We start from the raw sequence: 14,283 nt of genomic DNA, 5'->3' as shown, positions 1-14,283 counted from the left end.
GTATTGGTTTTAATTTAGTATATTTTTATTTCCCGTAGGAAACATGTTTACCGATAGATTACCATATCTCAACCGTAAGTGGCAGCATGGTCTTCTGTTGAAGTTTGTCAAACCTAGGTTCTGTCATCTTGCTTTTAGGACACTTAACCTAAACCTGAGAATTGAGATGAAATTGAATTGTTTAAATTTAAAGCATTATAGTAGTTTGAGAAATACAACTTTGCCCACTCTCACTTCAACTCTTTTGTTGAAACCCATTATTCCTGTTTAAGAAATATCTTTAATTTTTTTTTTATTTTTAAATTATAACCTCAAATTTCAACCCAGACGCCCGATTATGTAGTTTGACTTGGTTGGACTGTATTTTTGGCTCTTTGGATGGGAGTATTTGCCAGGGCGCCTTGATAGTCCCCTTACGTGTCATGATTCTATACCATTAGACTTCCCAATAATGGGCAATATTTGTCTTTGAATGACCATTGGTTGAATTCTACTTTTGGTTATCATGAAATATTGTCATGAAATACAAGTAAAAGTTCTTAAAATGATTGAAAAGGTAATGTGAACATTTAAAATTATTGAATATTAGATAATCTAAGGGTTTAACATGTATTGATTGACTAGTTTTGTTGATATATTCGAGTTGTCACTGTTAATTTCATTACAAAAAATGTGAGTTCAACGTAGGAAAACAATGTTATCTTTATTTGTTCTTCTGTATAACTGTGATGATACTCGAGAAATTTTAAATATTTTCAACTGTACTAAAGCATCACACACACACACACACACACATATATATATATATATATATATGTATATATCAATAATAAGAAATCTATTTATTTAATAGCGTATTCACTTGCAAGTCATTTTAACGTAGTAACAAAAATTGGTTCAGGCGGTATGGGTCCAGTTTATATCAAACAAACAAGAATGTGAAGCTTGACTCTTGGGAATGATGTGACAGACAAAACTCAATTTTAATATTTTTAAGTAGTTATTAATACCTTTTTAAATGCTCTTAAAAGTTTATTAATTTTTTTAAATGTAAGTGTGTATAAAACTTCTGTACCATATCATGAAAATTAGACTATAGTACATTCTTCTCTGAAATTACACTTTTATCATTAAAAGAACTAATCCATTGGAACCAAAGAGTACAAGAATATTTTTTTAATTAATCTATCAAAACATGCAAATATTTAACTCATGAAGATAAATTGTTAAATAATGGGCTGTTTATTTAAGATATATAACTACATTGTGATTTTTAATTTTTTTATAGCGTTTAAAAAAAGTTGATGGTTAATGAATTTGGATTTCTTTAAAGAAAAGCTTGAATTTGAATAATTTAGATGGAAAAAGAGGTAGTTAGAAAAAGAAATTTCACTAAAAATGTCTAGTTAGATTTTTTATGCATATTACGTATTAATAAAATTGGTGGATAATTCATACCATATGATTATAAAAGAATTTACTCCGAATAACATGGTTATCTAAAAAGTTGTAGGAAATGTCTGATTATGTACACCAAATTCTAGAAATACCATCTAAATTGCAACTCGTACTTTCCTATTTTTCCTTTTTGAAACGTAAGAGACACCACTTAAGTTGATATCTCCTAATAAGACAAAAATCTGGACAAGGACTAAAAGTGTTTATAGCTTCAAATCAACTCAAGAATACAAAACGAACCAATTAAATCGGCTTGGATTTTAGTCTAATTAATTCATTATAAAATAAGTTATTTACAAATAAAATGAATCCAAACCAAACTAATGCTATCAATTTTTTCGGTTATTGATTATTTTGAAACTCTATGTTACAATCTTTTACAATTATCTATATTTTTACTGTAATTTTTAATACTATTTTTCTCATTTACACGAGTCTTAGCCTAATCCCTTCATATTTGTATTTTTTTTCTTGTATACTATATTATTTTGATACGCTAATAAACGATGAATCAATCAAAATCTCCCAATTGAGTTGGAATGTCTTCGTTCATTATTGATGCTTAATATGTCGTATCTATTATTAAAAGAATAAAATAAAAAAGTAGATGTAAGAAAATTACAATAAAACATATTGTTTGCACCTTTTAATAATAGAATTATATGTAAATTTTAGATGTTTATTTTTCAAAACAAATACATACGAGGAAACCTGATTGATTTAAATTGAATCAACCTATTTTTAGCCAGGTCGATTTAGTTTATACCAAAAAATGTAATAAATTAAAACTGATAAAGTTTAATTAATAAAATTTTTATTCTATTCCTAATCTTATCCAAAATTAAGTTGTAAATATATATCTTAGAAAACGAAATATTACTTAAGTTATAAGAGAAAAAATTGAACAGGGAGACGCTACTCAAGTGGAAATTTCTTTAATAGAAAAAAAACTTACATAACCAAAACACCCATTTTCATAAATATAATTTTCTATTTTATTTGAAAAGATATTTTTTAATCATTAATTTAACGAGAAATCCTACTTTAGTTTATATTCAATTATCGACACGACGTGTATTAACGAGTGATCAACAACTAAATGATTTAGACTTTCTTAATTTTAAAACCTGAAAAACTAAAAAGGAGTAAATTAAAAGAACAAATTACATATTGAACATTGTAAGAGAAAAAAAAGGCAATTTTTTTTTTCAAAATAATTTGGTCTCGTGTATGACTGGCTTTGCACATAGCATGAATATTAAATGCAAGTGTTTGCTTCCTTTCAAATCGATCTAACTACTTTTTAAAAGTCATTGTTTCTTTTAAATGACACACACACATTTTTGTAGTATCTTCATGGCTAGCCTTAACCAATAAGGTTAAATACAAAAAGGACGATAACAATTATCACTACTAAAATATCATTAATATTATTTTTAAATAAAAAAGAACTAATATCTTGATTAAATTAGATATTAATTTAGAAATTATTTATTAATAATAAAAACTATTTTAAATATTAATAATTTTTTGTAGTCTTTAAAATAATATTTAATTTAGTTAAGATAGTAATTAATTTTTTTTTTCTCTAAATTTATTTTTATTTATTAATTTTTTGAGTGTTTATATTCAATATTTTCTTTCCCTTACAATCAATCATACACGTAATCTGTAAAGGGTATTAGCTTAAAGAGTAGATGTTGATATTAATCTAAATGTGGCTCTGCCACTGAATAAAGGCACATATTTTTTTGGTGCACTAAATTAAAGCTTCTGCATTATGTAACAAAATAATAATAAAGTAGGAAAAAGAAAAATAAATAAATTGATACAAGAGCTTTTTCATGCAATTATATAATTAATTAAACTTACAAATGTGTGATGTGATTTGAACTTTTGAGAATTGTTTTCCTAACCACTATATAAAATATGTGCCAGAGAAGACAAACTTTATGAGAAATAACGTAGCACACAAAAACACGCTCAATAATGTTATATGTTTGGTTTGGGGCATTAGCATGAGATTGCTCATGCAAAAAAGTGGTGTTCGTGACTAGGTATTTTGATGTTGGAATTTTTGAACTTTGTTGATGTTAAGAAATTATAAAGCCATTGTTATTATCTCTAGAAAAGTACTCTGCTCTCTATTTCGGTCAAAAAGGTGAGTTTTCTTTTGCAAGAAAGTAGTCGGTAGCGTCAAATTTCTTTCTGTCTGGGGTATCCACACTTTAATCTTGTACAATAATAGATGCTTCATCTTATGGCCATCGTAGCTATAGTGTCTCCTCCAAACTCCAAAGAACATAATCAAATCGCCATCGATGCATCCATCTTAATTCTTCTACTTTAGTGTTAAAGCATACCACACCATTCATCAGCATTATGCATTTGTACTCATCTATCACGTTGAGTTGGAATTCAAGAAAACTCACAGAACTTCAAAAGTTCAAGAAGGGACTAACATGTTTTTATCATTCAATAATTCTTCAAAACTTGAATAATGCTCCTCTAGTTCAAATGATTAGTTTACTAAAAGCCAACGTGATTATAGCTCTAATTAAATACAGATTATGCTGTCCCTTTCTTACTAACTGACTCTACTCATGTTATGTCCAAAGTGTAAACTAAATTAAGAATAGGAAAACCTGAGAAATGAGTGATATGTTTGTAATAGAAGATGTTTTTGAATTTCAAAGTTAAAGGGTATAGTTTGTGATAGAGAAGTTGGGAGATTTGATAAGCTATGATGGTTGGACCTACAAGGCACTAAGAGAATAAGTTGGAGATGATTAGCTAGCACTTGTCATAAGAGGAATGCCCCAAAACAAGAAAAGGTATAGGGTTGCGTTGGGTTGGGTGTGTGAACAAGCTAAGTTGATGTTCTAGCTATAGCCGAGGACATTACAGAACAAAAGTGGTAGCACCAATGAAATTGGTGGAAGTCAGAATGGAAACCCGAATCATCCACCCATTTGGGGTGCAAATATTCAACTCAGAATCTAAATACCTACCCTATCGCTTCTGCTCAAGATTCTCATCATTATTTTACTCATATTTTTCTTTCCTGCGCCGTGATGTTTAGCAGTTGGATATGATGTTGTTTGTGTGCTTAACATTGCAAGGAATATAATGGACTTGCCCGACAGACTCTTTTTAATCGTTAGGACTGTTGTTTACTGGTTTATGAGCAGGAGGTAAAATTCATAATGGATATAACATAATATTCCGATATATTTATTATAGTTTTACATCACTAAAAACTAAGTTAAAAGACAATTTGTGTATACTTTTTTCTTTTAACTTATCAAAATCTCTTTTAAAAATAAAATTATAGCAGAACTTTGAATTTCAGACAATCTTTCATATATATTAATCTTAACGAGATATTATCTCAATAAATAAATTTGAGGATAGAAGAATAAATATTAGATATCTGTGAATAATAAATAATATATCAATATATTAATTAGGGATGTGATAATATATATGTTCTTTATTTAAATTTATAAAATAAAGTTGCTTTAAAAAAATAATTTTATTTAAACTTATACTTTCAAATGCAACTTATTTAACTTTACTTTAAGTTTCTAAATTGATTTGATTTATTCCAGTATTTTCTAATTTTATTTGAATTATATCTGTAAATTTTATATACAATGATGCAAATTTTTTTTGTAACTTTTGCTATCTTTCACTTGAAGAAAAATAATTACAATATACTTGTTTACCATTTTTGCTATCAAATAGAGTTGTGCATTTGAATAGCAACCGATCTAATTGATCTTTATGAAATGACTTGGTTTAGATCGAAAAAAATTCGATCTGATATATATAAGTAATATGTAAACAGTGGTAGTAATAATAGATTATCCTCCATTTTGTGTTTTTGAATAATAGATCTGAGATTGTGAGATAATGATGCATGCATATATCCTAACCCCAAGTTGTAGGTGTGTGTATGAAGTATGTCTTAATTTGCCTACTTCCAATGGAACAAAAGAATTTGGGGGATGACAGGGAAACAACAAAGAGAGAGAGAGAGAGGAAGAGATGATCCTGACGTAGGGTTATGAGCTACAACCCATGGACATTGGAAAAGTAACCCATCAAGTGGAAACCAGTACAGTTCAACTTTTCAGAACCCTTTTATTACAAACCAAAGCTAGTTTTTTAATTCAATGCATCCTCTCGCTTATTACAATGCCAAGTCTCTTTATCATCTTCCTTTATCCACCAATTTGCACTGCAATAGATAACCACACTAAGCTCCAAACTCATATATGGTATTTATTTTTATTTCTTGGAATCTGTTTTGCTGCATGTGAAGTGTAGAACATTAGATCCCTCACGTGTTCCTCAATTAGGAGGGGAATCTCAGTGACAGAATTAAGTTGGAAAGAATCTCAATTGATTCCCTTCGTTGTACTGTTTGAATCCATAATGGAATTGCTGACACGAAAACCACACTGTCAAATCTTTGAATATTTTGTGCCAAAAATTCTTCCAACATTTGGCATATGCATACACATCATGATTTCATGCATAGCCGATGCCATGTCCCATTAATAATTAATGTTATGTAATAATTTGGCTGCTTTATAATTAGTGTTTTCACTGGTTAAATCTTTTTAGTATAACATGTAATAACATGGAATTTCTGATTTTTATGACTTTAGTTTCAATAAAATATAGTAAAAATCAAATGAAAATTTATCTGTAAACGAAACATTATCATTATTATCATCAATATTATTAATATTAATAACAATAATAATATTATTATTAAAAATACTAATACTACTACTAGTACTAATAGTAATATTTTTATTATTATTAAAAATATTAATATTACTACTAATACTAATATTATTATTATTATTATTATTAAAAATACTAATACTAATAATAATATCAATAATAGTAATAACATTAATAAAAAAATTAATAATAATAATAATTAATGTTATTATTGTTAATAATATTTTTATTAATAATAATAGAAAAATAATAGTAATAATAATAGTATTATTATTAATAAATAATATAATTATTTTATTTATTATTATTATTATTATTAATATGTGGGTAATAATTCGTATACAATATTAAATTTATCTGCTATATAGACTCGAAATTAATTTATTTAGTATAGATAATAATTCATATGTAATATTGAATTTATTAATAAATAATAATGTATAGATAATATTTGAATGTAATGTTAAATAAACTTATGAATATGTATTGGTGTTCATAAATTTAAATAAAATGGAGATTATAACTATACGATTTGTTTAAATTGATATTTTGATTAGACATAAAATAATTTTGATTTTTCTAAAATGATTAGGATATTACTCAATTTTAAATATTAACACGATGATAGTAATTGATTGATGATGTACAAGTGTTTGATAATAACATTTTTGTTTGAGAAATTATAGTAATGACCTACTGTGCTCTGCTATAGCTAGTAATCCACTGACACAATGTTAATGTTCTCTGTTAGTTTTTAGGCGAGTGTAAGAAAAGTTGGAAAAAAAAATAAAAAATAGAGGGATAAAACACGAAAAACGAAGCAGTTTAAAACTTTCTCTTTCCAAAGATATTTGCGAAGAAAGTTGGATTTATATTAATTTTATTTTAAAAAATTAATAAATTACATACTGATTATATATATATAAATTATATTTTAATATATATATATATTACATTTATAATTTTTATATTAATTATTAAAAATAATTTGTATATTATAATAAAATAAAAGATTAATTTTAATTATTAATAGTATTTTTTTAATTGTTTTTAATTCTAATATATATTTCTAAATTCTTTTATATTAAATTATTTTATAATTTTTTAAAAATTTATTATTTATCAAATTTGTAAATTTATATTTTATATATTTAAAAATCTTTCACAATATCACATCAATTACAAATTTCAATAAACTTTCCTCACAAATATACTCTAACATACTCTAATCCAAACAACTTCACTTTCCTTTCAAATCCATTCCCTCAAATTCCCTCCCCAATCCAAATACACCCTTAATACTATAGCTACTAATTCCTTGGGACACAATATTAAATGCTCTTAGAATTTGTTTTAAAATTTATAAATGTTAATTTTGTTATCACATTTGTCTTATTTACATATTTTTAAATAATTATTACCTAAAATATATTTTTATAAATGATTATTTTCTAAATTATTATATTCTATATAATTATTTTTCCAAATAATTTTTTAAGAAATTATTTTCCAAACGAATATTTTAAATAATTATTTTTTCAAATTCAAAATTACCAATTTTCTTTTCTTCATTTTAAAAAAGAAAATAAAATCAAAAATCAAAATGGAGTTGAATTCTACACTGTAAATTGTGCTATTTACCTAACTGTTTAATATTATATACTATTGAAGGAAATAAATTTTGGAAGTATGTTATTTTTGTCAAATTTTTTAATGTAAAATTGATAATAGATACTTCTAAATGATTCTAGAGAATTTGCATATTAATCTTGAGCAGGGTTGAAAACATTCGTGCAAACCTGATTAACTTGTTCTGATCATTAGGTAAATGTAGATGTAGTGGTACTAATATTTTTTATACTCGTTTTATTTGAGACATTAGGCATGTATTTAGTAACATATGTATTGATTTGGTATTTGTTAAAGAGTTGGGATATCTAAAGTATTTTTTTTAATTTAATTATTTTTTGTTGATAAAAAAGTATAAGTATTTATTTTTTTAATGTTTTTGAGACATTAAATATATTTATTTAATTTCTTTATTATACGTTTTATAAATAATTATATTTTTCTTTGAAAAAGATATGATATGAATCTTTCTATATATTAAGCATTGAACGGAACGAAAATATATAGGGGAAAAAAACGCACTGAAGTAAAATGTTCCTTTAACATACTATAGTTTAAACATTTTTCCCAAAGAATCTCTTCGCATAATTTATATTTTTCATATATAATTAATTTGCTTCTGACAAATCTTGAGTGCTGTTTGGATTTGTTATATTGACGAATTCGAGAACACTTTGCACCTAAGAATTTCTACAAACATTTGGTATACAAAATATACTCCAAATGACCTCATGCTCTCGCATATATAGGATCAATTCATTCGGTATCTAGTTAATTTTCTTTTTCCAACTTGTTAGAAAAGTTCCAAGAAACATAGCCACATAATGGGAGAAGATAGATCCAAATTCTTGGCTTAGTTATTGCTACATTCGTTGTTTTGTTCATTTACATCTTCCTTTACTTTTACCCATATGCTCTTTCAATTATAGTATTTGTTTTGAATCACTTGTTAATTTGAGTTCATTTTTCATTTTCTTGATTGCATCTGATTCGTTTTCAATTCAATTCTATTGAGTAATCCACAAAATAAAATTTAATGACACATGTAACAGAAGGAGAAAAAACAGAGACATGAACACTAATTATTTCATTATTTGATTCACATTATACTTTTGGAGAGACGGAATAAAGTTAAAGGGAAAGAAGAAAGACAGAATGAAAATGAAGGCAGTGATGAGGAAGGTAAAGATTTTCACAATGCACAAAATCTTTCTTGACCTCAATCTAGCCAGAAAATTTAGAGTGCTAGTCCTATGAAAGGACCTTCACGATGATGTTGTTGGTGGGACACCTTTCTTCAACACCTCACCAGGAACATTGATCTCAAGCCCATAAAAAATGTCTGACGCTGATTTTGTAGTGTCTTTCATTGGCAATTCTTGGCTTGCTTCTTTCCCCATATCTGTCGTGTTACGGTCTTTGCTTTTGCCCCACACCACAGTGTAAAGTCCGCACACGATCAGAATAGCCCCTAATATGCTGAAACCAACCAAATTGAACACACACAACAACCTTAATCAGCACATTAGTAATTAAATGTTTGATGCTATTTTTTTTATGAGATAACACAAACCTTCCAAGATGAACTTGCTCGGCTAAAACAAGGGAACCCAATGCAGCGGTGATGATCATACATAGAGGGCTGAAAGATGTTACAAACACTGGTCCACGTTCCCTGGTTACAACCCCTTGTACGTAGTATGCCATTCCAGAACAAATCACTCCCTGATTATTATTTATCACAAATTAGTTAGTTGAATCATTATAACTCAATCACCATCATCATGCATTGGTTTTAGTTTTAATTACTAATGAAAAGAAGGTACTCACAGAATACACACAAGCAAGAAGCCTTGAATCCCACCCTATGACCCATACACTGAAGTCTCGTTCAAATATAAGGGATGCGATTGAACACTCAATGATTCCCATTACGCAAATCCATGCTGTGAGTGAGAGCTCTGCTGGGTACTTCTTCAAAGTGAATGACTAAAATTCACAAAATGGTAACACAAAGTCAGATTATTAACTACACTTCAATAATTTCTTTCAGACTTTTACTTGATTACTTCATAAAACACATAATATATATGTAACTGTAAACAGTTTTTGTTACGTAAAGTTTTACTGATTACGATTTGACATAGCTTTGACTTTGCTTACTTGCAAAATGAAGAAACCAGCCCAACTGGCACAACTTGATATGAGCATGACTGTGCCAACCGCCCAGTGTTGATCAGAGGGTTCAGTGGTACTACTGCTAGAGTTGCTGTGGCTGCTGATGGCTCCTCCACCCTTTATGATTTGGAAGGCACGGCCTTTGTACAGAGTCATAACCATAGCTCCTGAAACTGTTATAACCGTTCCAATGACCTTCGCAAGGCTGTGAAATTTTCTCAAGTTCACCTTCTCCAGCCTGGTTGGAACAATATTTTTCATCTCGTTAATTAGATTCACTACAATTAATCTTCTACAGTAAATAACAAAGAAAAGAATGGAACAATCTTATTTCATATCCATATGTTTCGACAAAAGAAAATAATGTTGTTTAATCCAAAAGTTGCATAAACGACAGCGTTGGACTAAATGGAATCTCATAAATCAGGCTTTAAGTAATATTCTAAGAATGGACATTGCAAAGAGTGTGTGGATATGGCACATAATAGTTTGTGACATCATTTGTCATGCATGCAGAGTGGCTTCCACATTGTTGGATCCTATTATTCTGTTGAATGCAACTAACTACCACTAGCCTTTTTCCCTTTGCGTAAGCACACACACTTGCATTAATTATAAGGGTGAACAGTGATAGAAGCTTTTACCCGAAAATGAGAGCCATAACAAAAGTAATGGCCGGGAGAACATTAACTGTGGCGGATGCAAACGATGTTGAAGTCATTTTCATCCCCATGTTGTACAAGTTCTGATCTAGCACTGGCCTGTTCCATTTCATCAATCAAATTATAAGCAAAATCTTATAGGGGTGAACGTGTGTGTGTGTTTCTATATATTCTGTGAAAAACGAATAGATCGAAAGATAGGGATATGGAATATTTTGAGTAGTTCAAGAGGAAATAGCAGATAAAGAAAATAAAATAATTTATTATTATATTTCAAAATAGACAAGTAAAAAAAATATTTAGTGATAATTTGATTTAATTAACATAAACTTTCTTTAGCTGCCAAATATCTTCAATTTTACAGAGGAGTTAAAATTGATAAATTAGAAGACCTACGCTCCTATGAACTCTCTTATCGTTTTAATGTTTTCCCTATCAAATATACTATGTTAGTGTTTAATTTCGAAACAAAAATCTTTAGGTCTCACTTTGACATGTGTGCATGGAATTAATTTTTGAAATAAATACCTATTTTGTAAGTCTAACCCACTCAATTTTTATTTATGTGTAAGTGGTAATCCTGTCAATTCGACCTCGTACGGACCATGTTACCACCAACACACACATGCGTTTGATAGCATTTCCGTATAGCAAGGTTTAATTAAAATAATAAAAAGGAATTAAAATTATTGGTATGTAAGGAAGTAATGAAATTATGATTGGAAACATTGCCTATTGTTAATGATTATCTCTGGTGTATCACTTTCCTTGCCCAGCTAGAAAAAGGTGGAGCATTATGAAGGTCACTGTCAGCTCATAATCTCATTTTATAATATTATGCAGAATATATACATCCATATATATTTATATTTTATTTCTCTAACCATTTCGTTTTCATGAAAATATAGAATACAACCGATTACCGTCTGAATAAAAATAAAGGCAAACACATAGTAGATAAATAGTGTTTTCGGTTTAGCAAATTTAATAAACCTGATATGTTAAAATTATTAGTTATGCAGAATACATATGTGTTTGTAAGTTATATATATAAACAGGTATCATGTTAATGTATTCGTTCATTTGATTTTAAACTTGAGGGTTTACTGAAAGAGTCATTGACATGTATACTATTTGTTTCTATTCTTAATCTTTTGGTATTTATGGTTGCCACATAAATAAGAAAACAGAGCAAGAGTGAAGCAAGTGTAAGCAAATATTATATATAAAAAAATCAATCCAAGGTGAATATTTTATTGTTTGAGTACTTATTCCCTAGGAATCGTTTAATTTTCCTCACAACAAAAAGGAATATATAAGTTTATGCTACTTGGACGAAATGAATACAAAAGAAAAGGTTATATTATATGTTTAGTCAGTTATTATGCATGCATGCATGTGAGATTAAAATTTTTATGAGGAATGATCCATGAAGAGATTGAGAATAAACAAGTTAAACGTATATGGTATACACGTGGAATGATTTGATCAAGAGGCTTACTCAAGGAAACCAAGAGCCACTATCCTGAGGAAGATGGGAAGAGTCATCTTTGGTCTTATTTTTCTGCAAAGATTGTGAACCAAAACAAAACCTTAGTGTTAAGGTACAAAGGTGTTGGGAGTTAAGAACAAGAAAAGGTGGTAGTAATTAGTGGGACACAGAGACATGTAGACTCTGAAAGATGAAGAGAGAAAGAAAGATACCTCTCAAGGACAAGTGCAAAAGGGACTATGATAATAGCAGCAACTACATGACGGTATACTGAGAGGATCCAATGACTCATGCCATGCTTGAAAGAAACCATAGTGATGATATACATGCCTGAGTAGCCAAACTGAAGGGACAATATAGCAAGGTAAGGCTTCAACTTGCGAAGCCCTTGGCTTAACTTACCACCACCATTTTGGTCCTCCATCTTCTCTTCTTTGTATGCACCAACGTGACACACAAAACACACACAAACTCTTCCAAACCAGTTATGGGTTGTGACTCTTGAGTTTGTGAGTGACCCTCAAAATGAGAAAAGCCCTTTTTATAAGCCAAAAAGGCAAAATAATTTAAAAAGAGGATCCCGTTTCACACAACACCTTTGTTGTCCAAGGCACTAATTCTCCCACTTCAATTTTCACCCCCAATGATTCCTCCTCACCCATTTTCCAATAAAAACATATTCCTAATAATTACTAGAAGGAGCAGAAAAGGTGAAGCAGATATTATCTGTCTCTCTGGAGAAAATCATTTTTATTGTCTTCTTACTACAATTTCTGTTTTTTTATTATATATTTTTTCTGTTTGTTTAATTTATGGGAAGTGGGAGGTGTTTGATTCATTGACCAACAAATGGAATTTAGGTTTAGTGCTTGGTCATGACGCCAGCAAATATGTTCCTATGTGGTGTTAAGTAAGAGTGGGTGTTGTATATGTGGACACCATTTAGAAAGAAGGATCAGTGAAAAATCATTCGTTAATTAGACATCTTTCACCAACGTTAAATATAGTATTTATCAAAATTTAATAATAACAATTAATCTTAAGCCACATGTGTGTGTTAATAGGTAATCATATTTGAATTTACTTTTATAGAATCTCATACTCAAATCTTGTTGGAGTTGGATTAAAATATATTATAACATGGATATTAACTCAAACAAAATTATTAAATACCCATTAAATAGCTCAAAACAATTCTCCATTTCAACATAAGTCTTATACCATACACCAGATCAGATATATTTAAGCTTGTTGTTGTATGATCGATTAAATAGACTAAAAATAAATGTCTTTCAAATAATAATATTTTCTCTCCGTTTTTAATTCTTTTTATTCGATTTCTTCTCTCATGCTTTTGTCTTTGTTTTGCAATGCAAAACTATTTTTTTTATCAGCAAATAACAATAAAATTAAATGAGACTACTTTAGGGGCGATCTAACTCTTGTACAGTAAAATGATGTTCACAGAGTACCTTTCCAACTACATATCAGCCAACAAGACCTCCTATAGTCTAATCCATCTCTACCAAAATAACAAAGAATAACAAGGGTCAATCCTTATAACAAACTAAATTGAAAGCATACAAACCAAAGGTTCAAGACACTAATCAGAGAATGAGAAATTAGCTAACGGTATCTTTGAAGAGATCCATGACCAAACCTTAATCTGTGCCAGAGAGAACACTTCAATGTTATCAACCACTCCACCTTTAAATAAACTAGTGGAATGTATGCATACATAAAAAAATGTAAAATAAGAGAGGAAGGAAAACGAGAAACAAATATAAATAATATATTTTTTTTTACATATTAAAAAATAGACTCAATCACCTTAAATATAAGATCAACAGGGAAATGATAAAAAAAATAGAGTAACAAAAAACAAAGAAAAACTCAGTATAATCCCTCTCAAGCTTTAAAGACATTCATCATTTTAAGTTTGGAAACAACAAAATTAATTTGGTAAAAACATCAATAGCTTGATGAGCATAATTAAGTAATATGCACAATGAGAAGAGTTTGACTTGAAGTTTATAGCCTATTTTGATATGTTTGGTCAATTCGTGAAAGTTTAGATTGAAATATGTGATTTGTGGATTGATTTTC

General features: G+C 28.6%; 1 protein-coding gene across 1 annotated transcript; it reads right to left on the bottom strand.

The window, feature by feature from the left end:
• Window positions 1-8,911: 8,911 nt before the first annotated feature.
• Window positions 8,912-12,629, bottom strand: UMAMIT17 (nodulin MtN21 /EamA-like transporter family protein). The gene is made up of 7 exons (XM_068624028.2): window positions 12,390-12,629; window positions 12,187-12,249; window positions 10,668-10,784; window positions 10,009-10,261; window positions 9,676-9,834; window positions 9,419-9,570; window positions 8,912-9,324 (listed from the first exon to the last, which is right to left on the bottom strand). The coding sequence occupies exons 1-7, from the start codon at window positions 12,599-12,601 to the stop codon at window positions 9,111-9,113; spliced, it is 1,170 nt and encodes a 389-aa protein (XP_068480129.1). The 5' UTR covers window positions 12,602-12,629; the 3' UTR covers window positions 8,912-9,110.
• Window positions 12,630-14,283: the final 1,654 nt, after the last annotated feature.

The sequence above is a fragment of the Phaseolus vulgaris genome, chromosome 9 (genome assembly GCF_051622355.1).
Source record: "Phaseolus vulgaris cultivar YP4 chromosome 9, ASM5162235v1, whole genome shotgun sequence".
NCBI classification, from domain to species: Eukaryota; Viridiplantae; Streptophyta; class Magnoliopsida; order Fabales; family Fabaceae; genus Phaseolus; species Phaseolus vulgaris.
This window is presented reverse-complemented; position numbering and strand designations above follow the sequence as displayed.